At 40.9% G+C, this 26,114-nt stretch overlaps 1 protein-coding gene across 5 annotated transcripts in view; it reads right to left on the bottom strand.

Annotated features, from left to right (window-relative positions):
- The window catches only part of LOC119722034 (roundabout homolog 1-like), a 62,275-nt gene that overhangs the window by 18,254 nt on the left and 17,907 nt on the right, over positions 1-26,114 (bottom strand). For 3 of the 5 annotated variants that reach the window (XM_038192017.1, XM_038192020.1, XM_038192021.1), the window contains exons 4-10: positions 22,407-22,597; positions 21,261-21,351; positions 19,806-19,947; positions 7,996-8,123; positions 6,092-6,216; positions 4,996-5,161; positions 3,101-3,124 (exon numbers count right to left, since the gene is read on the bottom strand). In XM_038192017.1, coding sequence (XP_038047945.1) covers positions 3,101-3,124; positions 4,996-5,161; positions 6,092-6,216; positions 7,996-8,123; positions 19,806-19,947; positions 21,261-21,351; positions 22,407-22,597 — 867 coding nt within the window. Of the gene's footprint in view, positions 1-3,100; positions 3,125-4,995; positions 5,162-6,091; positions 6,217-7,995; positions 8,124-19,805; positions 19,948-21,260; positions 21,352-22,406; positions 22,598-25,999; positions 26,088-26,114 lie in introns of those variants that run through there. The other 2 variants (XM_038192022.1, XM_038192018.1) reach the window with 2 other exon arrangements.

Below are 26,114 nucleotides of genomic sequence, written 5' to 3'. Positions count from 1 at the left end.
AAATTTATCAAAAAAGATGCACTAAGTGCATTATAATAACTTTCAAGTTGAACAAAGAAATTGACTGGAGTGGGGTTAAACCTGTGACCTCCGGAATGCCATTCCGGTGCTCTACCTACTAATCTTGATAGAGCCCTTATTGACGGTTCATTTGTCAAAGAACTTGCTGAAGGGGCGCAACTCCGAAACCACAACCCCTATAGCAAGGGATCACGCCCCAAAATCACAATACTAGCAATTCAAAGTTAGCGGTTTCAAATTCTTTGTTGAACTTCAAAATTATAATAATACACCTTGGCAGTTCCCTTTGTGGTTCATATGAAAAAGAAATAATGGTTGTTGTTTAATAGTTACTTAAGAAAAACATTTATTTAAATAATAAAGGTGAAGAATTCCATGATTTGCCAAAATGCTGTAAGATTTCTGCAAATTATACACAGCCTATTTATGGATTTCCACTTGCATGAGGTCAAGAAGCCAAAGTTACATGTACATACACCAATACTCATATGTATTTAGCGTGTGTTTATGGCATAAATCGAGGACACACACGTGCAACACCATCGGTAAATCAAGGACAGGAACCGAATGGAGGACTCCATGGTTGGAAAACGTGTACAAAACCAATGAGAGCTGCGAAGTACAAACAAATGAAAAGGGAACAGGAACAAAAGAAAATCCTTGATTTACACCATAAACAAACGTGCTACTACATGTACATGTACTAATGGTATTCATTATTTGTGTACATTAATCCCATATCCAAGACTTGTAGTTGACAACACATCATCCAGACAGCTATACATGTATTAACATCAAGAGCATGTTACAAGCTTCAAAGGCCAAAGCAACATGATTTATATGATTGATAAACATCAGGATAAGTTGGCAATTTTACACAAAATGGAATACCAGTCACCTTAAACAGAAACAGAGAGTGACTTATAAATTAATAATGAAGTACACCAAACTAGCTACATGTATGGACCTGAAACATGCATGCAGAGAACAGCAATGTTATAGTCACAGAGTTCTGCTCATATTAAATGGTTTACTGGATGCAGTGTTGTAGTGCTCGTACTCATAATCATACTCAATCACATTTTCTCGTTACTTGTACTCATGAGAATGTACTTTTACTCGTACTCATAAGAAAAAAAAACCTGTACTTGTACTCATATACTCATGGTAAATGTCTTCATTACATAGGTACATGCAGGAAAGAAAACCAATTTTCTGCTCTTTGTCAGGCTTTTACAACTGTCTAATGCCAAGCCCTTATGAACAAACATATGTATCCATTGAATGATGCTCCTCCAAGTGAAAAAACATTCATAGTCATGGAAATGTTCGCATACTTGTAAGAAATAACCTCGCACTCGTATTCGTATTCGTGGCAGGGTACTCGTAATGCTTCTCATTCTCATGGCACAGTAGTCTTACTTGTTATCATGGAATGTACTCAGCTACAACACTGACTGCAAGCATGCAAACAGCCCAGGTTAACAGCATCATTGGTTGGAACTTATTTGCCAACTGATTCAATTGTTTTCTTCAAAATGCTAGTTTGTTGGACAGAACACCAACACAATTCAATTAGCTGTACAAAAAGCCATACAAAGTTTCAAGGTTATTATCTCTTGATCCCATACTGGATATGGCTTTTATTCCCCTAATGTACCCGATCCCTGACAAGCGGTCAAACAGCCACGGCGGTAGCGGTCACTATCAACAACATCAATCAAATGCAGTCATGGGAACATCGGCAGCACTACCAGGAAATCTGATCATACCTCACGTGCATGCATTAGCTTGAATACAGCGCGCATGTGGTAGCTTGAATACAGCACATTTCCAGTATGCTCAGAATTTGGTGGGTAGTGCAGCAGAAGTTCGCAAGACTGAATTTGATCGATCTTGATGAAACCAACCTCTATCTACCACCATGTTGGTCTTACCATGTCAGTCAGGGACCAGCTGCATTAGGGAAACTCCAAATCCAGATCAAAACTGCCGGGGGATATCTAGGTTTGTGCACAAACCTACGATAGATGGCATCAACTAGCTGACGATAAAACCAGTTCAGCTGATAGGGATTCAAAATACATTTCACCACAAAAGCTTGCCTCATAAAAAGGCCACTTTCAACTTCATCCCAACTTTGTGCATATTATTTGTTGCATGTGTCTTTTATTGCTAGTGTGCTGAACCACACAATCGCTGATGCATTTTAAAGCCTCGTATGTAAAAATCATCATGATTTCATGGAGGGAAAAAATGCCAAAAAAAACACAAGCACCCCCAAAAGGTGTATAAAAACAAGCTGCTGACTTTGTCACCTACAACAAAAAGAAAACCATTTGTCAATGTCTTCAAAGGAATGTGAACTTCTTTCCACGATACACAGCAGACAGGATTTGCACCTGCATAGTGCAACACTCAAGTTGCCAATTGCAAAGGGTGCATTCGAGAAGCTCACCCGGATCGACTCGGGTAAAGGCAGGCAGGTTAGCCACGAGACCCGGCTAATTTTTGAATGCTCAAAAGCATGCCGTCACGATCTTCACGTGACCTCCGCAGCCGCGGCCATATAGCCACGGATCAATTGGTTCGTCCTTTGAGATTTACTGCTTTTCCGTCAATGGCAAAAATGAAAAAGGTAGGGCCGGAATTATGGACTCTTAAGTCACAATGGAATGACTAATTATATTTAGACTTCAAAAAAACTTGGTATTTGGGTCCACTTGATCTTTCCGGCTGCCATTTTGTCCATTTCTTGGAATGAACAACACATGTGTGTGACGTATTTCCACCAGTGACTCTGCTCCACGAGCAGGGTCTGTGGTGGCTGACCCGGTGAACCCGAGAATGACGTCAGAGCTAACAGGGCTGACCAGTCTCAAACCGGGTAAGCTAATCCAATGCACCCAATGTGTTACAGCAAACAACATGATTGAAACAAAGTTTACAGGATTAGGAATTTTGTGTAGTTTGTTCCTCCTAGTAAGTTTGCTAGCTGATATTTTTCTTAGAACACCAGATCCACGTACACAGAACATCATGTTAGGCACAACGCATGCAGGTTAAACAGCTAGCTTACCTTGAGCTATGGTGCTGGTGGGAACTGGCAAGTATCAAGGCAAAGTATAGCACAGAACGAAAAAATAAAACAATAAAACCAGATCAGGAAGAGATTACAAGAAACAGGAGTCAATGAAGATGAAATATGGGGAGCAGTGATATGAGCCAAGTTTGCAACGCTGAAATCAAGATCAGAATGCTTTTATACAGATCAGTGTGAATTTGTCAGACTGAAGTTTAGACAAAATAGAGACATTAAAGATTTGCAGAAATGTTGGAAATGGTTCTCCAACGATGAAAATATGTCAGTTATATAGATTTTGGAACATTTGTGTGTTTCTGTAATTATCAAGACTTTGGGCACAATGACCGTGAGTTTTGTACAGGGCTCTTGACACCGAGGCAGGCAAGCTATGTGTTATTTCGTCGATCACAAAGGGGTGTTTTTGTAGGCATGGGCCACAAGGAAATAATACACTTTTGAGCAGAGCTTACAATGGAGACATTATAAGTCATCCCATGAGCGCTTGTGGAACACGGAATAATGTACATGTAGTGTGTCTGTGTCTCACATGTTGGACAAAGACGCACTACATTGTTCCGTGTTCCACAAACGCGAGCGCGCTAACGAATTTATCTTCAAGCAAACTTGACGCACAGTAATGATGGAACATGGCGCATTCAGTACACAAACTTTTCAGCAGTTATCCTATTACACCTGCGTGTTGTATGAAATGGCGCACGCATCTTAGAAAAGCGTACACGCAGAGTGCGGTATGGACCGAGGCCGTGGTTATATGTAGCACGGCTTGTTGCCATGGATCGACCAATCAGGATCGAGGATTCAAGTTTATACTTCAAGTTTTTTACCAATTTTGAGAGCCATGTGGACTGGACACACCACGTGTGCATACTGTACTAGTTCACGTGCAAAGTATGCACAACTATCCTAAATGTGCCAAAGCTGTAAGCCATAGCATCTTCGTATCAGCGTCAGGCGTCGTCGGTGCAAATGCATTCAATTTCTCTTATACGGAGCCCATATCTGTAAACCTGTGAAAGTTGATATGCCAGTTTCCCAACCAGGGGTACTTGATGAAGCCTTCTTATTAGCTTACTGGAATTAATTACAGTCAGTCAAGTATTTACTTTTTGATACAGCTTATAGGTGGACGCAGACTTCCAGGAATATTTTTACATTTGCTTATCTAGCTCCCAGACCCATTTTTTTGAAATTCAATGGTTCTTGAGTCTGGAGTGCTGAATGGTAACACATAGCAACCAATGAAAGCTGGTGTGCAATTGAATAGATGTTTTCACCGGCAGACGTAAATCCTGCCCCCACCTATAAGGTATTACCAAGCTAAGCAGAGTGTAGTTAATGCAATTGCATAGACGGGACTCTAGAATCTGTGGCTAAGGGAAATGGATGTCAGTTCATCAATTCACCAAATTGTAATATGTTAACCCCAGCGGTTAATACACACATTATACATTAGCAATCTACAGTGAGGGTAGAGGCGTTACAATACATTCATATATTGATGATCACAAAATGAGAGTGATGTGATATGACATCCAGAAACGAAAACCTGTACCAAAATGATCAGATGTGAATAAACGAAGGCAAGGTCAGGTTTCAGGAACCAAATTTGTGGACGTCATTTTGTAAGAGTTAACAAAATGCCAACCATTATAGAAAAATAAAACCCACTGACCACCACACATGGCAGCATGTACAGTACACAAAATGCATATGTAAGCTATAACTGCTGATGTGAATAATATCATGACCTGTGTCATGATGCATATCGTATCCTGAACAAGTGGTATTGTTACACCCCTAAGTGTGAGTTTAGAGACTGGTAAGCTGGATTTATTCTCTGGATATTCCTGATGTCCTAGTATACCAACCTAATACTGTCAGATAAGCTGAGACTTCAGCTGTACCAGAGACACTGAGAGCTGAACACACATAGAACCCTTCATCTTCAGTTGTGACTTCATAGATGCGTAATTCCCCATCCTCACTGACTGTCAAGCGACCTGAGCTATAACTCTGATCATTGTACCATAGATCCTGCAAAACAACAATTGGAGATCACATAGGAAACAGTATGAAGAATAATCCCATGAAGGAAAGTATACAAAAGTATGCAGCATGATTGGAGGAGGAGAATTTTTTTCTGGTCAGCTGGCCATCACAAATCAAAAGGGGAGGGAGGGGGGCAATCATCTGACTAGTGGAGGCAGACAACAGTGGACACCATCGGACAGTAGTTGGCACTCTTTGTTGCAGCAAGTCAACAATTAAGCTGTGAAACACCCTTTTGACCCCCTAAATATTAATCAGTTTGACATTCTAATGAATTTGGATATTTTGTGTGTCTTGATATTCACTGTGCAAGATGTTACTGTGCAAAATGTGTTGCCTTATATGTTAATCAGTGTTTACTTAATAACTGTAACCTCTTTACACTGCGTGCATTCAGTTACCTTGCCTAATTTGCATATCTATGAAGCATGGACGAGCTGGACGTGCTTTGGATTATTAGTGTTAGTTTGGAGTGTTTTCTGGTGGGAGCTGACATCTATCTTTTACCTTATCTTGCCTTATTTTACCGTGACTTCACTTGATCATTATATGTGAATATTGGACAAAACTTATGGAACTCAATGAACTTCATAAACCCTGTGAACATTATGAAATCTGTGCAGTTTGTGAACTGCACTGTGTACAGTTGTAGGCTACTGTGAGTCACTTTCTCGTTGATTGTTGCATTCTACCTTTGTATAAGCTATCGTAACCGTCTTATCAGCTCAGAAATACTCAAAAATAAAAGGCAGATATGAGTACAGATAATTACTTCTACACCTGTAACTCAAATGTAACTACACCTTTTACTCAAATATCGTTCCAAAAAAAAAATTCCATCTTATGAAAAGCATCTTCTTACTCAATTCATAGAGTTTAGCCAGCCATGACAACCTGCTTGAGTATATACAGTACCTGAAGGCCATCCTTCTGCCAGAAGATTGCAGGAAGTGGACTTCCCGTCACTTTACATTCAAACGACACCATTTGACCAACGGATACTGTCTGATCTACAGGCTCCCTGGTAAAGGTAGGCTCAGCTGAAAGACATCAATCAACACATGTGTCATTAAAAATACAGTCAAACTACAACAGAAGGGTTGGAAAGCAAGTCATGCATTTTATCAACTATACATTTCCAGACTCTAGTTTTGCTATTGCTCTGGAAAAAAAAGAGTAAAGTAACTGCCAAAAAACACACCCCTAGAATGTCAAAACTGTGCACACTTTGGAGTTTTTTCCCAAACTTGGGCTTAGTCTCTGTCTTCAACCTTATCTCTAGCTGGAGAACATTTGCAGAGCCTCCAATGCTTGAAATAAGGGATACTCTAACAAACATCATAATGATATGAATTGATGATAAGTGGCAGAAAATGGAGCAAATAACCAAGTTTGTGTCTCCCACATTATCGATCTAAGGCCAAAAAAAAAAAATATTCGGTCTCTGGTCAGACCAAAGTTCCGGAATTGACGCGGCCACGCGGCTTTTTTTTTTTTTTCCTTTTTTTTTTTTTACTTCAGCTTGGATTGTACAGACAAGGTGGGTACTATTTTGCTTTTTTGGTGTCCTCATGTACATTGGTGTCCTCCATAATTTGCCTTGGTGCTTTTGATCATTTGCCTTGGTGCAATTTCCCATTCCTTGGTGCTCTTTGGTAAAAAAAATTGAGGAGGTGCGGAAATAGAGAGCGCTGTTGGAGCTACCGCGGACCATTTTGGAAAAAAAAAAGATCGACGCGCATGCTTAAAATCGACGCGCGCGCGCTGACCAGAGACCGACTTATTTTTTTTTTTGGCCTAAACAAATGAAACTGGAGCATGAAGCCTAAGGTAGAGAGAGGGTTTGGAAAACTTCCAAATTTGTGTTTTTACTTGCTGTCACAAACAACCCACACAGATAGACTCATTTAACAATTGTTGACTGCTTTGATGTGAGATAGAGTGTTTTTAACACCGAAGGGGAACATAGCACTAAGTGAAGCCGAGGGTGCTATGTGCCCCAAGGGGGTTAACACGCCATATCCCACATCACAACAGTCAATAATTGTTTTGTTATATCGTGCCAAGAAGGCAAAAAGATAAAGCCTAGTAAAAAAAAAAGTTAAGTGTCCTGCCTTTTAAAAAAAAAAAGGAATGAGGAGGCCTGTTTTTCCCTCCAAAATGGCCGCCCCACCAGGTTATTTTTCAAGATGGCCACCAGCTTTTTTTTAATGGCCACAATTTGGACACAGGAAATGACATACTAGCTTTATATGGGCTAGATGCAACAGACAAAGAGGCCAAAATGATGTCACTGTTTAAATTTTTAATTTTTTTTCAGTCAAAGAATTTGAAGAAAAAAAAGGAGGTGGCCTCCAAAAAGAAAGTGGGCGAAGAAGCTAAACATGTTTTTTTCTTTTTGGCCTAAAGGCTTGTAACTCACTATTCAACAAATGAATTAAATCATTGCAGTGTGGCCTTTTGATTACTGTGAGCTTTCCTGCCAACCACAAGTGAGGTTACAGTTCTCTGTTACAAGGCGCGCAGGCGCTACTCATACACCCTTCACGCATGTGCAATATGCAACGTGATGTATATGAGATAATTTACATGCAACACAGTGTACATTGTATATGAGATAATGTATATGCAACAGTGTATTTGAGATAATCTATATGCAACGCAGTGTATATAATGTAATTTATATTCGACACAGTGTATATGAACTAAAAAGTCATTTTTATAGACTGGAAACGTTGCTGTCCAAGACCAATAAAATTAAAGTATCCAAAACACAATATTGCAATTACACTACACATGTCAAGAATGGCGTGACTTACTGTTGACTTCAAGGGTGATGGTCAGTGTTTCTGTGCCCCAGCTATTCTCAGCTCTACAGATGTACGTTCCCTCATCCTCCTGTAACACTTGGCGGATGTGTAGAGTGTTGTCATCACTTATTTGAAATCTGTAATAAAACAAGCAGTTGCAAGCAATTGGGTAAAGAATATACTGCATCTCTCGAGCAGTCAATATTTTTATTATTTTGTGGTGCCATTGTTGTCCTTCCCATTTTTAACCTTCCTACTGTTTAAACAGTTACAGACAGTCCAAAATTCCATCCACTTCCCCTGCCTTGCCTTTTACACAGGCTAGTCACCAACAGTCAGATCATATTTCACACAAGCACTCTGACTAGTCAAATTCAGTCAACAGACAATAGCAGGCAACTGCTATACAATCAAAGCATAGCTGTATCAAGTTACATAAACAGTCACAGCTGAAGTGAGATGAATCAATGAAGAACTCAGAGGAGATTATTCTCAGGTTCTGTGCCACTGCAGCTTTATTCATCAGACATAATGTAAGAGTGAGCGCGGGCGAACTGTTCACCTAATGTGCTTGCGCGCATACAAAGTAGTGCTCATGAAGTATCACAACATCCCTCCCCTTTTGAAAGTACAATTTCAGGAATAATTATTGGTGTACACATAAAACTGGAATTTACTTAATTAGCAAGCATTTACATGAAATGTGTAGTGATGGCTTTTCAATTGACAGGTATATGAAACATTGGTGGTCATATCTTACTGACAACTACAACTTTTGTTTCTCTGCAATATGTGGCAAACAGTCTGAGTACCTTCTTTTCGAACGGTAACAAATTTAACTTTGAATCAGTAACAAAGTGAACTTTAGTACTTTGAACAAAGTGAACAAAGTGAACTTTTAGTACAAATTAAGTGAACTTTAGTACTAAATTTAACTCAAGTGAACTTTAGTACTTTCTTTCTTTTGAAATTTGACTTTGGTACTTTCTTGCTTTCTTCCTTTTTGAACGGTTAACAAATTTAACTTTAAACAACAATAAATGTACTGAAACGGGTTTAATAAACATATGAAACTTTGAGTTCTGTTTCAAATCGTGTGGGTTATTTTTTTGTTTCCATATGAAATTAAATGTGTCATATCGTTTCTGAACCAAATTGTTTGTCATTGTACGGCATGTTTGAAGTATCTGCTATGTATAATCTGGGTGTGTGATATTATTCAGTGTATCTGGCTGGTTTTCGGATTGTGCGTCCAGATTTTGTTTTGCGAGTGACAGTCGGAGACTTGTTTCGATCTGTGTTGTTTCGGTCTGTTTTGTTTCGGTCTGTTTGTTTCACAGCTTCTGTGTCTAGCTTTTTGTTGGACAGTGGAAGTGATTCATCAGCGAATCGAACTCGTTTGGGCATAGCCAGGGATTTCATTTGGCTGGGCATCTCACGTAGGTGCGAACGGTTGCGACGTAGTCTGTGTCCATTGGGTGTGGTGACTTCATATGATCTAGGTTCCTTACAGACTGTTGTGACTTCACCAGGCAACCAAGTGTGGTTCTGCTGGTCCAGGATTCGCACTCGTTGGCCAACATAGAGTTGTGGGAGTTCTTTTACTGCTTGTTTGGCATCATGGTCGGTCTTCATCTTTTGTCGTCTTGCCTCTAGCTGGTCTCTGATATCCTCAGCTTTCTGGGGGTTTGCTTGCAGGTGGTTGTTTGGCAAGGTAGTTTGTATCGGTCTGCCGAAGAGAATTTCAGCTGGTGACGGTAGTTTGGAGTCCACAGGGGTTGCACGGAGGTTCAAGAGTGCTATGTCGACATTTTGTCCAGACTTCTGGCATTTCTTGATCACTGACTTGACGGTTCTGACTGAACGTTCCACGAAACCGTTTGAACGTGGATAACGTGGAGACGAAGTTGTGTGCTTGATGCCCCATGTGTTACACATGTCTTCGTAGTGTTTGCCTACGAATTGGGGGCCGTTGTCTGACATAACCTCAGCTGGTGCTCCAAGGAGGCTGAATGTGTGTGAAGTGATGCCAGCAACTGCTGCACTGGTAGTGCTGTTCAACTTGTGAACGACAGGGTACTTCGAATGATAGTCAACTATCAGTAGATAGTTGTCTCCGTGGATTTCAAACAGATCAGTGCCAAGTTTGGTCCAGGGGGTCGAAGGTACTTGATGTGGCTCCAATGGTTCCTTTTGCTGTTTGGGTTGGGATTCCTGGCAGTAGGAACACGCTTTGACAAGTTCATCAATATGGCGATTGATGTTGGGCCAGTAGACCGACTCTCTGGCTAGACGTCTTGTCTTCTCTATACCCATATGGCCTGTATGGAGCTGTTGTAAGATATCCGTCTGAAGTGAGTCTGGAATGATGACCTGTCTTCCTTTGAAGATTATTCCCCAGGAGATACCAAGCTCATCCCTGTATGGCCAGTAGACCCGTAGGTCTCGAGGTAGTTCCTTGACGGAGTCTGGCCAGCCACTGTATATTATCTGACACAGTGCACTTAGTACAGGGTCTCTTGCTGTTTCTCTCTGCAGTTGCTCTTGCTTAGACTGCCCAAAATGCACAAGGTCCATGCACATGGCGTCTTGGCCTTCATAGACATCAAAACTGCCGACCAGTCTGTCTAGGGGTATGTCATCACTCTTTGTCGGGTTTGGCAATCTGCTCAGGGCATCTGATAGCGTCATTGTTTTCCCTGGTCTGTACTGTACGTCAAAGTTGTATCCTTGCACCTTAATTAGCAAGCGTTGCAGACGAGGTGGTGCACTCGAGAGGGGTTTCTTCCAGATCATCTCAAGTGGCTTGTGGTCAGTGTGGAGTGTAAACTCTTTCCCGAAGAGATAGCTATGGAACCTGGTGATGCCGAACACTAGGGCTAGTGTTTCTCTCTCTATGTTAGAGTAGTTGGCTTGTGCCGGGGAAAGACTCTTCGACGCAAATGCTATCGGCCTGTTGTTTTGAAGGAGGCAGGCTCCCAGACCCTTCTGTGATGCGTCGACTTCCAGCACAGTGTGTATCTCTGGGTTGTAGTACTGGAGACACGCGTCAGTGGTGATGGAATATTTCAAGGCTTCGAATGCTGCTTGATGGTCATCCTGCCACAGATATGGCACATTCTTCTTTAGGAGATCCCTGAGGGTCGCTGCTTTGTCTGCCAGGTTAGGGATATATGCAGAGACGTATGTGATAAGGCCTAGGAATTTTTGCAGGTCTTCCTTGTCCTGAGGTGTTGGAATGCTGTGGATGTCCTCAATTCTGCCTGGGTCCGGCCGGATGCCGGTGTCGGAGTACAGTGACCCAAAGAAGTTGATTTGGTTGGTCTTGATGTGGCACTTGTTGCTGTTGAAAACTAAGCCTTCACGGCTGGCTGTTTGAAGTAGATTCAGGAGGTTGGCATCGTGTTCTTCCTCAGTACGGCCATATACAGCAACATCGTCAGCAATGCCGACGCATCCTGGAACCTGTTCTATGATGTCGTCCATGCACTGCTGGAAGATGTCTTGGCTGATGGAGAGACCAAATGGAAGGCGCTGGAAACAGTACCGGCCAAATGGCGTTCGAAAGGTGGTCAGCTCTTGGGATTCTTCCTCGAGCTTGACGGCCCAATACCCAGCTTTAGCATCAAGTTTCGAGAAGAATTTGGCTTGAGAAAATGCTGGGTTGAGTTCCTCCAGTGTGGGTATTTTGTGCGGACATCTCTTGAGGCTCTGGTTCAGCCGCTTAGGATCCAGACAGACCCTAAGTGTCCCATCTTGTTTCAAGCTCGTGGTTATCGAACTACACCAGTCGGTGTGATGGGTGACCTTTCTAATTACACCTTGCTGTTCCATCTTGTCGATCTCTATTTTGAGCTTCGGCTTCAGGTGTATGCTACACTTCCTGGGTGCGTCAATGCTCGGTTTAGCATCCTCCTTTAGATGAAGAGTTGCTCTGGCTTTGAAGTTTCCAATTGTGTCAAATTGGTTGGGGTACAACCTCACGAGGTCGTGGACCGACTTGATGGTGTCATGTGACAGATTTTGGGGTTCACCCACTCCTGGTTCTTTGGGTGATGCAGGGGGTTGAGGTGACGATTCAGTGGAGTGGATGGTGACCACTTCAAGCTCGCTGCACATGGGCAGGCCGGCTATGGCTGGTCCAGGGACATCTACGACGTAGAATCTGTTCTTTGTCCACTTCGGTGTCTTGTAGCGGCATAAAAGCTCAATGCACCCTAGGCATACAATCTCTGTACCGTTGTACGCCGTCAGCTTGGTCTTCACAGGCTGGACGAAAGACTTCCATCGACTTCCATACATCTGTTTGATCGTACGGAGTGGCAACGTGTTTCCTCCGGCTCCAGTGTCAACTTTTGTGATTAGTCGGTGTTTGCCGATGAGGTCGGGGCAGATAACGTCAAGCGTTGTGTATGCCTCCCTGTTGTTGTCTATCGAGCTCATGCAGAGGTTCGAGACAGTAACTGTGTGGAATACTGTTTCATATTCCTCTGAAGCTTCTGCTGAATGGATGGGTTGTTCATCTCTGTTGGTGTCATTTGGCTTCTGCTTGCCGGCATTGGATCGACTTTTGGATCTTGGTCTGCGAGTTGTATTTCCTCGCGATGGGCTGCGGCCACGTCTGGACGGAGATTTGCCCTTGCGTTTACCCTGGCTTCGGGTCTTTCTGCAGAATTTGGCCCAATGGCCCTTGGAACCACATGATTTACATGTGTCCCGGTAGGCAGGACACCGTCTTGGTGGGTGGGATAGACCACAGTTGCCACAGGTTCTGCCAGTGGGTCGGAAAGCATGGACAGCTGTATGTGACGCCTCCAACGTCTCAAGGCACTTTTTGCCAGCAAGGATGGCTTCGTACTTCCGTCCCTCTTGTAGCATGTCATCGATGCTAAAACCAATGGGTTTGTCTAGAAGATCTTTCTGGAAAGATTCAGATGTGGTAGACGCAATCACTAATTCGATGATGCGTTCCGTCATTTCCTCTGGCCCGAAGTTACATTCGTGTGCCTTTGCTCGGCATCTGTTGACGAAGTTGTCCAGGGATTCATCTGGTTTCTGGCGATACCGCATAAGCTCCAGGCGATGTATGCGGAAGTTCACTTTGATGTGTAGCTGCTTCTCGAACAACTCCCATAACTGGTTGGGGATCAGTTGTTCTTCTGCTGACAGGCTTGAAGAATTTATCATTTTGAGGCCTCCAGTTCCGACTGCTATTTGTATCTTAACAGCACGCTTGGCAGGATCGGTGATTTCCTGGTCCCTGAAGCTCAGGTCCATCCGTTGTTTAAAAAGCTTAAACTCTTCTGCGATGTCTGTGGCACCCCAGTTCATTTCTGGGAACTTGGCCATGATGCAGGGCTGTGGGATAGAAATCTCTGGGATACAATTCAATATGCTACAGCAAACGAAATTGTAAACAGTAGCAACTGCAATGTAGCTTAAAGGTAAGTGCTACGATTAGTGATCACAATAAATCACAACAATATAATTATTTCAATAATAATTTTGACTATTCAACAATATATTTGTCAAAACACATATTATTGTTCATATATGAAATGTCCAGAGTTCTTTTGGTGAGCAGTCCTTTCTCCAAGAATGTCCAAACACAGTTTGTCCTGCTGTTCCACAGAAATGAGCGATGTACTGTCAGATTTCCAACTTGACTTGATGTCCCGTACAGGCCTCCGTAGATGTGATTGATGCACAGTTCCGGCACTGGCGGATGAATACGGCGAATGTTCACTGTGATGAGCGGGAAGCGCACAGTTCCGGCGATGATGCGGAGTGATAGGGTCAAAGGTCACACTTGACGTAAAGATGCGTGAAGCGGTTCACAGGGCTTGTGATGTTCACGGAACTATTTGTTCATACGCACAGCTACAAGAATGTGTGCATAGCGAAACAATGTTTAACAATATGAAGGTGATTCAAATCAAAGGTGTACATTGTTACGTGAACTGGCTGGGTGATGGGGTGGGGGGGGGGGCTGATGATCACTCCCGTAGATCAGACTTTTGACAAAGTTATTGTAGTGACTTGCCTTGGTCACGCGATGGTGCGACGGGCTGGTCCCTGACCGGTCGGTCGACCGTGTGTACCGGTCGAGTAAGCTCGGTCGAGTCCCGGTGCGGTCGCGTCAAATCGGAGCTCGATCAGCTTTCACTCAGCTCCACGAAAAAGACGAAAAAGTCCTCTGTCGCTATGATGCCGATGGTCGACTCGGGGCGAGGGGTGTTCTCTTGTCCGTGCTGTCCACAGCACGGTATAGCGGTCCGTCTCAGCGTTGGCTCGGTGATGGCTTAGGCTTGGCTCAGTCCGGCGATAACTCCGGGTTAGGCTACGCACGCAGCTGAGTTTCAGTTACGTTGCGTGCGGTGTGCAGTGGGCTTGGCGACGGTGGGTGTGCGGCATACAGTGTGTGATGTGGTGCGCTGAATCTACGCACGCGGCGAGTACACATATGGATATGTACAGTTCACACTGTCACTGGCGATCACAGCGGAAACGTTGTTGTCGCGGAGACAATTTCTGCTGCTTTCCGGTAGTTTTCAGTTACTCTGCTTAGTTGAGAGTGATAGGTGTTCTCTGGCCTTTTTCACCACCGCTGCCACCATGAAGTGAGATGAATCAATGAAGAACTCAGAGGAGATTATTCTCAGGTTCTGTGCCACTGCAGCTTTATTCATCAGACATAATGTAAGAGTGAGCGCGGGCGAACTGTTCACCTAATGTGCTTGCGCGCATACAAAGTAGTGCTCATGAAGTATCACAACAACAGCCAGTCAATCTTGCTTTATGTAGGCTGGGAGCTCTTACCTGTTAAAAACAGTCACTTGATTGATTTTGACTGAAAGGACAACTTTGCACAGAATGTATGTTTGCATGGGAGGATTAATGTCAATATTAAGCTTCTCTTATATGCACGTGCTTAGTATCATTCATCAGGCTCAGATCATAAAGTTGCCAATCATGGCCTGCATTCTGTTCACTGTAAATATTTGCTATGAGACATATCACACATACTTAGAAGTAATTCCACATCCATGCTTCCATGTATATGAAAATGTACATGTTTACATGTTTTGTGAAAAGTTTGCAACCAGCCAACTTCTTCCCATATGGACTTTGTACGTACATCATTGAACTAATAAGAACGCAGAATTTGATTAAATTAATGAAAGTTGAGAATTTATACATTTGAACATCCAATGCAATGCAAATCCACAACAAAGTGCACATACAGGTATGTACAGCCTGTCTAAAAAAAAAATGGTACAATCAGAAAAAAAAAATTGGTTAAATATGAAATTTCCAAATAAGTCATTCTTACTTGGCATAATATTAAAGAACAAAGACTGGGCTTTCCAAACAATTGTTTTCGATTGTACCATTTTTTTTTAGACAGGCTGTACATGTATAATAAGCAAACCGTAAGCTTTCAATTTTAGTAAACTGTGATTGAAATGTAAGGAAAATCACTGTAAAACCATTCCATGTATGTTAATAACACCCATGACTGGTATTAACAAATGCCATTACCAAGTCAAGTGGCATTATAGGCAGTGCAGTGATTCTACTATTGCTTCAATTAAGGCTTCTAAGTGATTGATTGCTGTTGTATGGAGGCCTTTTAGAATCTATTGATGCAATTAAAGCCTTGGTGATTATCTACCACTTAATAACAATGATGGCACAGAACACTGCCTGATTGTATTGTCTTCTATGGGTTCCATTGTGCATTTTCTACAGGAATGGTTTATATTTCGAAAACACGATATATCCATTTGAAAAAGTGAAAAACTTGCAAGGCTACAAAAAGCTATAGAACTATAGGAGAGGGCAAGATTCTCAAAGGTACAAAATGGCATTGATTACATTTTGGAAATAAATGTATGTATGTAATGATGTTTGAAATTCAATCTACATATGGGAACTATGGTATGTTCCCATCTGACACCTTCCAATTCATCCTGATATTTATATACCATTAGATGGCAGTATGTTCCACGAGCTATAACAACATTGAATGTGTTGAGGACGAGTCCAATATTTTTATAGCGAGTACACTATATTCATGTATCCCCAAAAAAACAAACATCCAATATTATTGTTATTCATGTAATTTACATCAGCCTGACTTGCTCCAAAAGAAATAAATTTTGCTTTCTTCACTTCCACATAAAACTTTGACAAAATACTTGTTAGCTTAAGCTTATCCAACATCTAAACATTCTGTGGTAGATTCTTCTCAGCCAGGTACAATTGCAGAATATTTACTGCCGTCATGGTTGCTTTCAATATATTTTCATCCTCTTTACTTCTCAAAATATTGTCAAATTCTTCTACGCTTACCGAAGCATCTCGCGCCACTGGAACCTGCCACTGTTGTTGACAAACAGTGCATATTCTATGTGAACGCAAAGCTACATTGATTGATTGTAAAATGTGAGTTTCTACACTCTTATTAACTGAGCGGACACCAGCAACATGTGTGTCAAAACAATAAAATGCCCGGATGTCTTTGCAATAAGAACTTTTAAAAATTTGGATATTAGTCTCAGCTGGTCTAAAACTTTTATATTATCTTCCAGGGCAGAAGCTTTAGTGTCATACTATTTGTTTATGTTTCTACTGTTTCTTTTGTTATGTTTTGTTTTCCCCCCCCCCCCCTGAAAATGTTGGGTTTTTTTAATTTTTACTATAAATTGAGATGAAATGTTTAATTTTTTTGAAAATTCTCAAAGAGAAATGTTGGTAAAAGACTGTGACTCATGAGTCACACATTAACAGTGTCAACTCTGAAGAATGATTGTCTAGTCCCAGAGTCTTTTGTCAAGGTAACCCAAGTGGAGTCTGACTCACCAAAAACTTGAGCCATAGTCCTGCATTGCGACTTGCACAATATTTGATTTAAACCCTCTGACAGTTTCTTAAGCTAGGAGTTGCACCAAAGTTGATGCAAAGATACAACAGTGCTGGGTACAGTAGGGGTTACTTTATCAATATACTTTTTCAATTGCTCTTCTGGCTATATTGAGGTTTGTCCTTTTGGTCCAGAGGTAATGTGCCAAAGCACCAGGCCTTGTACGTCAACTCATTGGGGAAGTGAACACCTCAATTGATAAGCCAGGATTGGCTGACCCACGGCCAAGTATTATGGGATATATGTAAGTGGTAGGGTCACAAGTTCAAGTAACAACAGTCAGATAGGTTTCAGCCACTGCCTCTGTTCATTTATAACATTCAGCTGTAATACTGTGAGAGATTCCAGGTCAGATAGTCACACCCACAACATCCAAAGGGTTTCTTCTAATCCATTCCCAGCCAAATTTTAAATGTTCCTTGAAGCGCATCACTGATGATACCAGATTTGTGGAGAGTGCAAAATCATCTGTTTTGCAAAATTACTTTTGATATTTTTTTTTTGTTATTTTGTATTTTTATTTCAATGAAGTTTTAACGACATGCCTCTAGTTCTTTTCCTGGTGGTAGGTGTTCAGGGACTCTTCTTTTAGGACAGATTATGTGAACTCTGATGCTGTTTCTACATTTCACAGTTACCCGGTAGGTCCACACATGAACATTCCCAGCCAGGATGAGTGTGGGTCATGTGGCAAGCGCACAACGTCAATCATAAGTCAAGCCAAACTCTTGAAGAGCACTTTACTCTCTAGATATACTCCCACAAGAGGATATATATTACCACCTCTTGAACTGTAGCAATGTGTCAACAGTTTTGTTTAGACAACTCAGGTGATGTGTTTGCATTGGCTGGTTATGTAAGTATACATGGTGTGAGTACAGCTGTAGACTGCAGTCATGTATCCTACTCCTATGGCATAGTGTGTAGTATAAGGCTGTCATCGTCTTCATCAAACACCTCATTGCTTCCAATGTCTTCAACGCACTGACTCATCTTATTCAGCTGCCTGCAGTTTTTCCTCAATGAATTCTTGTGAATAATGAATGTGCTGGGTGAATGCCATTGATATGAGTTTGTGATGATGAGTACCCTGCTATACAGCCTTGGTGTTGACACATACGGTCTGGTATTTGTCATGTTCAACCAACCACACATCCACATTTCCTTTATCTTACACCCATGGTTTCCAATGTCTACCCATGCCACTATTTGTGGTGGCTTTACCTATCAGCTTTGTTCCTTTCAGACCACTGAGGCACTTATGGGATACTTAGGCCAAGTGGCACTCATGAGAGCTACCATCTAAAACCAATAAAGGATGAAGTTTACTGCAACACTAAAAAGTGAAGTGGCCTATCTATAAAGAACAGCGCCCTCTATCTTCTGGTAGTGTTGTAGTTACGGCACAAACTGTTTTATTGTTTATCCCCTAACAATATGACTGGACTTCTGAATGGACTTTTGAAGACTTGGAATGGACTTTCGATGGATTTGACTAATTACATGTATGGTCTATAATATCATCCTCTATATCTTAGAACCACAATTCTCTTTCAAATAAGTCGCTTTACTAGGTAAATGCACATGTATGGCTTTAAGATAGAGGACAGACACACAAAGGGAGAACAAAAGATCCTTTCAGTCCTAGCGTTGGGTCTTTCGATGAAATCGATCGTACGGTTATGTGCTTAGTCTACGGGAGAGTGTTATATGACAGGGACAAAGGGAAACACAAAGCATTGTCCTCTGGCATATTGAAATTCACGACTGTAGTTGGCATAAAATCCTTAAGTGATCATCATTATCCAATCTGATTTATCCACATCACCGCTTTACTATAAAGCGTAAAGGTTTGTACATTGTATATGTATGCGTGTTCAAGAGTTGTGCATGGGATGATTATACATGCAGCATGCGATCACTCATTAACATGAAGCAGGCGAGGTGAAGCCTCGTAGAATCTTTTAAAATCTGTTATGATGTATGAAAATCTTGAAACAAACTACAATTAAAAGAAATTCATAGACAAACATGCATCAATGGTTAAATTAGAACTATTTTGACATTAGCATGTGTTGGTCTTAAATGTCGTAGTGAAAAAAAAAATAGTTTGTCCTTAATAATAAACAAAAGTAACTAAATTTCTGTAAAACTAAAAATAGAAAAACCTACAGCTCTATGATGTAAATCTGTTCAAAGCTGTTTTTCTTTTACAAGACTAATGCTTTTGCAATGTGTTGCCTGTGAAAAGAATAATTCATTCAAACTATTGGAACTGGCACTATCCCACTAAGTTGATTGATGCATACATGTTAGGTATTCTATTTTATGCCTGATGTCTCATTGAACAAATTTACAAATTATTTTTTATCAGGTGCAATGCCCACAACAACACGGACATGCAATGAGAGGATGTTCCACCTCCCCGTGCCCCCCCCCCCCCTTTAAACTCTCCCTCCCCTCCCCCAGCATTTTATTCCCAGCTGAAAACTTTCAATATTGTGTTGGCAGGAATGTTTGCACTTGCACATGGGCGTCGCCAGGATTTCTTCTAGAGGGTGCAAAACATATTTTTTTCAAAAGAATTCCTGTATTTCTCAACATATTCTAGATTTCTCAGTTTTAGAGGGGAGGCAGGGACATTTTGCCCCTCCCCCAACTCATTAAATTTACACCACTATGACTCGCGCCTCTTTTTTTCTCTTTTTTTTCCTTCCTTTTTTTTGGTGTGTTTTGTTTTCCAGAGGGGGGCAAGCGCCCCCCCTTGCCTCCCCACCTCGCGACGCCCATGCACTTGCATGCCAAATTTCAACCATATTGGTCACAGCATTTAACTTGATCAAACCAGCTTGAAAATGGCCCAATCCTGGTTGTATTAGGGTCAAGTACCTACCTTCCTTGTGGCATGTCTGCATCTTGTCTCCTCCATGTAATGCTAGGGGTAGGGTCACCTTCTACAACACACAACAGATTCACATTATCCCCAGGTGCAGCAATAATTCGATCTTCCACGGGTCTGGTGAAAGATGGACGTGCTATGTGCAAGAAAGAGAAAATAGCAAAACAAAACTGTGACACATCTCTGTAGGAAATTATATATTGCAACAATGACATCTACCCTCAGTACAGTAATCAAAAAAATACAATACAATTAAAATACAATACTTTCAACACAAGCAACTTGGAGATTATTCAGGTTTCACTTTCATTTTCGGCGTGTCCATGTTTAGTCTTGGTCACATTGGGCAGAAAACCACAAGCTACAATGTATCTGTAGGGATTCAAGGGTAATAGAATAACACAAGGATTGCCTGCACCTCCCTTCCTTGCAGACAAAATACCATTACTGAAAAACACAACAACTGGTCATTCGAGAATACCTAACAAGAGTTCTCAGTGCCCCACATCTGTCAATTATTTCCTCAAGTATAAGGTCCTTTCACATTGTCCAAAATCTCCGTGTTGGATCCCAATCGATGACTGAGATTTGGGGAACCCTTTGATCCAACATGCTGTTTAGCTGAGCCAATATTTTGCCTGCTTAACTGTACTGAACAGTTCCCTGAAATTGGCCTCAAATATCAATGAAGGAAAAGCCTTCATCTGGTTTGCTTTAACCGTGGTACTTCCCAAACTCACTACAGTAGTACCACATTAAAAAGTTATCTAGAATTGACCTGGAATTTAATTTGGAGAAATTCCTTTTGAAAGACCATCAACTCTTGACCCTTACATATTTCTTAGGCTTCTTAGCTAGGCATTTCAACTTAAGCACTTGGGATTGGAGTGTGTTATTTTTTATGAAGCGGTCAAGGCTCATGTTCTGTACAGTTCAAGTAAAGACACAAGTTCAGAATTTAGTCTTTTCTGTTCACTGAGCAGTTTGTCATTGTATCTACAGAAAACATTAACCTCCCAGGGTGGACTTAAGTCATTTTTATCCGTTCCAACCAAAACAAGAGAGAGAAAGAAGTATGCTTGACCCGTATACATTGCTGGTGAAAGTGTGACTGGTATGCCTTGTGGACTAGTATTTGACCAGTTGTAGACCCGTGTTTGAAAAGATAGTGTGAAAACGCCTTTAATGTCTCGCACCAAGTTCTAAAATTGTCTTTGTTCGTTTCTTTAAATAACAAAGAGCCTATGGCACAGTCCCTTGTATAAAAGCTTTACACTTTATCAAATGCCGCCTGATAACCTTTAATCTAAAAAGCGGAAATTGTGACTTGCCAAGTTACAAAACAAAAAACAAAACGACCATGCTCATATATACAAATAATACCTCGAGGAAAGTATTACCTACATCATTACATTATTGAAGTAAAAATGTAGTGTGATTTTGACTTACCATGTACATTGAGTATTGCTGGTGGACTTTGTCTTGTGCCGATGGAATTGGTTGCAATACACACATAGCTGCCTGTGTCAGTCCGTCTAGCCTGGTGATAGCAAACACAATCCAACCAATATGCAATGTACCTCATCATATTCCATCGACACTACTTCTGTTTCTCCAATTAAGCATCCATTTTGACAAAACTTTACAAGAAAATCCAGGTAAAAACTTTTGAACAAATACCATATATCACCAGATCCAACGAAATGAGTCTTAAGGACTTCTTTCACTATTTTTCTCAAATACAGTGCAGAAACCATACTGTGCTAATCATTCGGTAATTTCCCAAAATCCAAAAAGTTTCCATATCCGCGGTCATCAAAAACACCAACTTTTGGCCCAAAAATCTAACTTCACGAAGTCAAATCTTCACACAGGGTGGGTAGTTTGCCTTCTTAATATGCAGGTATTTTGTTGGTGATTTTCCATTGTGCAAGACTTCCAATAACTCAAAGCTAACTTTGGAATCTTGAGCTCAATTTGTTTGGTCTGATCACATGTATTATACCTTAAACTGACATTTTACAGTGGCTCTATTTAACTGCAACAGTCAATCTTTAGCATGCAGTCACTGCTAACTCTTTCAAACGTCCACACTTTCATTTACTTCATTCAAATCTATGGACTAAGTTGGCCCAAGAAAACTCTGGAACACCAGTTTGGGATGGGTGTCAATGTAATTATCATCACTACTCTTGCCCCCAGTGTGCATGAAGTTCTATGTTTTTCACCTTTACAACAACAGTGAGGCCGTTACTTGACCAAGGTGTAGCAGGCTGCTTGTTTTATCAGGTGCACAACGGCAATGATTTATTAGAGGTATAGTGGCGGTTCCGGACAGACATAGAATTATTTAACTGTTTACGTGTATCCAAGAATTCATGGAGGGATTTACATGAGTAATTACACAGTCTATGGTTTATGATGACAGCAGGACCTTGTGAATACAGCTCCTCATCCATTCAAACATGAAGGTGGGGGAGGGATCCGCATTAAGATTATTTAATAACAAGATTATTTAATAACAAGATTGACAAACATGTCATGTACGCTAGTTCCCCCACCCCCTCCCCTGCAGGATCCAGACTGGTTTCCTACCTGTGATATCATAAGGTTTCCATCTTGTAGAACCTTGACTCTGTCTCCATCTACAATCACATCTTCTCCATCTTTGCTCCAGGTGACGGTGGGTTCTGGGTAGCCTCTTGGAGGTTGACATTCTAACACCACAGGTTCACCAGCAAGACCCACAGAGTCAGATGGATCCGTACGGAACTCTTCCCGTAAAACTACAAAAGTCCAAATTTGGAATAGCTTTTATTATAGTTTGTCACAATGTTACAATCCTTCATCTGCAGGCTATCAATTTGTTCATTTGTTTTCATGATTCAAGGAAGTACAATTTATGCTTCAAAACTTTGTCAAGTATTTCCTAGTTTTTGTCCTCGACATTGGAAGGAACCTTACATGTAGTTTTAAAGGTAAATACATGTATGATACGACAGTTCAAAATATCAAAATCAACAGTTGTGTATCAACTGTTTCACTGCATCTATTTTACCATTCAGAAGATGAATTAACGTCTGTGTGATGTAAATCAATATTAGGTTTTGCCCTTCATCGATGTATAAACACTGACTACTCAGTGTGTTACCTCCTGAGTGAAAGTTGGAAAAAATCACTCGGGTGGGACTCACGCCCTCCTGCTTTCTAGTGCAGACGTCTTACAACTCGACCACCGAGCTTGCGGGATCAGTTGGCTGTTTGAATCTGATGTACATGTAGCAGCAGGTACCGCAATTAAACTATAAAACTATTGAGTCCCACCCAAGTGATTTTTTCCAACTTTCACTCGGGAGGTAATGCACTGAGTATACAGTGTTTATATGTCGGTGAAGGGCAAAACCTTTGCATCTATTTAACAAAATGGTGATTATTTCCTGATTCCTGATCCAATGGAAAAGTCATTCAAATTGTGTTCTAGTGCAGGAAGACATGTTTTGAAACTGCATACAAATTGGGCATGTGCAAAGGTAAGAGTGTTTTGCACTAGATAACCTGAGGGAAACAAGTAACATTTGTAGGCAACAGGGTATAAGACTGAATCCTTTTGTTCATTTAGGAGTTATCTCAGAGCTTTGTGGACTAGGAGACGACAGATGAAACTTGGTATGAAAGAAAACACAGTGCCCTAGCACAAGGCAAGACACATCAAAGATCTCAGTATTTTTGTACAAATATCAAGGCTGTATGTACCTCACACCTTCAATATGTGTCAATTCAGTCAAGAGGGATATGTTAACGAAATCAATCGCCTGTGAGTTGAGCAATTCAATTAAGACAGGACTGTAGTGGAGCATTATCATCTTGACATGTCTTCCATCTGTCTCACGGCAATCTCTTAATGCACTTGCTCTTTCAAAGTACCAACTGAAACTAAGACAAACTAATATATTCGCAGTTGTTTCCTGTCGGTTGGGTCGGCACTTTGACGGCAGTTCTGAGATTGAATTTTGAATCTATATCCAATTTCTGATGTCATTTAAGCTTTTCACACACAGAAAAGAGAGAAAGCTTCATCTGAGATGCACCATTTGGAATTAAAGTGATCCGACTTAGTGGATGCAGATAGAGTGTCATCTATAATACGTGTTGGATAGAACAGGTCAGTGCTGGATGCACATCAATGCCAGTCAATGCCAGGGGGACCGGGAGAAAGCATGAGAACCAGCTTGGGATCAAATTTCATATAATCTCATGTATATCAAGCGCCTGGTATCACAGTGTAGTTTCAATTATGGGTACCAGCTAACATTCTGCCTGGTTCACATCCAAATAAACTAACTTTGTTTGTTCACTTGCAGATGATGATGTTTTTCATTATTCTGTTTTATTCCATTAATTAACAAGCTCCCTAGCACGATTTCCTAGGAACCATACCCATCCTGGCAAATTCCAATACCGAAACTCCACACACATATTTCTGACTTTGATTCTGGAGGTGTGCCAACCCAATGTAAAAGACTGTCAGTTTAGGGGTACTGTACCCATCCTGACAGATTCCAACAAAATATGCCATTGGGGTTTGATGGGTTGAGTTCTGTTAGGGTTAAAACTGTGTTCATACTACTGGACATCATTGTTCTGTGTTTGCCATATCAACCTTGAAATACTTTTCGTACTCAATACACTGAAAAATCAAAGCTAGATGATCCATTATAACTTAACTTCCTTCAACAATATATCTGAACCTAATTGATGCCTTTTTCCAAATTTTCATTTGTAATCCGAGAGCTGTTGCAAATTTCAAGGGTCAAAAATCTGGATAAATTGTATCCATTTAAAGCATTCTATAGTTTTCCAATGTATACATAGTATACACATGTACAATGTACGGTACATTTACATGCACTTTTGTTGAGAGTGAAGTTGTCCATTTTTTGTGTTGTCTACACCTGCACATCCAATAACTCAAAGAGAAGCGCCACACTTTGACATTTCTGAAATCAAGGTAACTGAGAAAGCCAGTGGGCTTTGATAAAGACATGAGATTACCAGAAGGGACCTGTGAGTTGACAGGTCTTGCAACCCGATGCTCAACTTACTCCAACTAATGCTCCCTACAGATGCCATGCAAGTCCACTACAATTTCCATGCAGCAGTGTCAAGCCCATCCAATTCCACTTTCCATCATATTGCAGTGTAGTACAAGTTCACACATGTTGAACCCAATTATTCTGATATTGTCTTCACACTGCCTAAAAACTGTAGTTAAATGAGTACAATTGCATTCCACATAATATACAAGGGGAGTCAAAAAAAAAGGAAACCCAAATGGCAGGACAACTTATTTAATGAAGTTCTGCATGCAGCACTTTCAAAATCTAGGATATGAAAGCCCAATTAATAAGCTTTCTTTTAGTACAAGAATCATTCAAATCACTCATGAACTTTTCAAGTTACGGAATTGGAATACAAACACCATTTTAAAGTTCTGTCCACGGATCACAAAAAAGGTAAGAGTTCTTTTTGAAAAATGAAAACAATTCACACATGTACATCCCTTTGTGAATTGTTTTCATTTTGCTGAAAGAACACTTACTTTTTTTTAGGCAGAAACCTCGATGTTACACTGCTATTTCAGCACAAAAAGTTGCCAGAATTTTGGATATTTTGCTGTTGTAAATTGTATTTTCTTTGCAAATTTGTTGTTGTCAGTACATGGCAGTAAGCTAGTGAGCAGACTTTTCTCACAAATGTTTTCAATGAAAAAAAAAATTGGGATTCACAATTTGAAAAGAAAACCCCTAAATTGAACAGTGTCTTCCTGAAATGAGATGACAGCAACAGCGCCCTCGGTTGTCCGGAAAAGCACAGATTTTTAAAAAATGTTTGAAGAAGTGACCTTTTCAATAAAGATAACCAAAATTGTCAAATAGTTTTCATACATTTTAGAATTGGAGTAGAAAGTTGCACAAAATGTGTTCCTAAGAAAAAGTCATCTCATGGACCCTGTTTTAAGAAAAAAAATTAAGAAATGATAAAAATGATAAATGTTGCCGCCCCCCCCCCCTTAAAAGGTCCAGTGCAAAAACAGCTTCATCAAGAGCATTCCATTGGAATAATGCCACTCCCACTGATGACAGCTTGCCAAGCAATCCTATTTCTAACAAGTCAAGCTTGTTTCCTACCTTGTTACTGACCATCATGTCTGTAGGCTGACACTGATTTGATTGCCAGCAAAGTATTTGATTTATCACAAGAGAGAAGGCATGTGTGAGTAAACCTCCCTGAATACAGCAAGAC

This window comes from Patiria miniata, unplaced genomic scaffold, assembly GCF_015706575.1.
Source record: "Patiria miniata isolate m_02_andy unplaced genomic scaffold, ASM1570657v1 HiC_scaffold_14, whole genome shotgun sequence".
NCBI classification, from domain to species: Eukaryota; Metazoa; Echinodermata; class Asteroidea; order Valvatida; family Asterinidae; genus Patiria; species Patiria miniata.
Note: the sequence above shows the minus strand (reverse complement) of the source record. Positions and strands in the feature narration are given on the sequence as shown.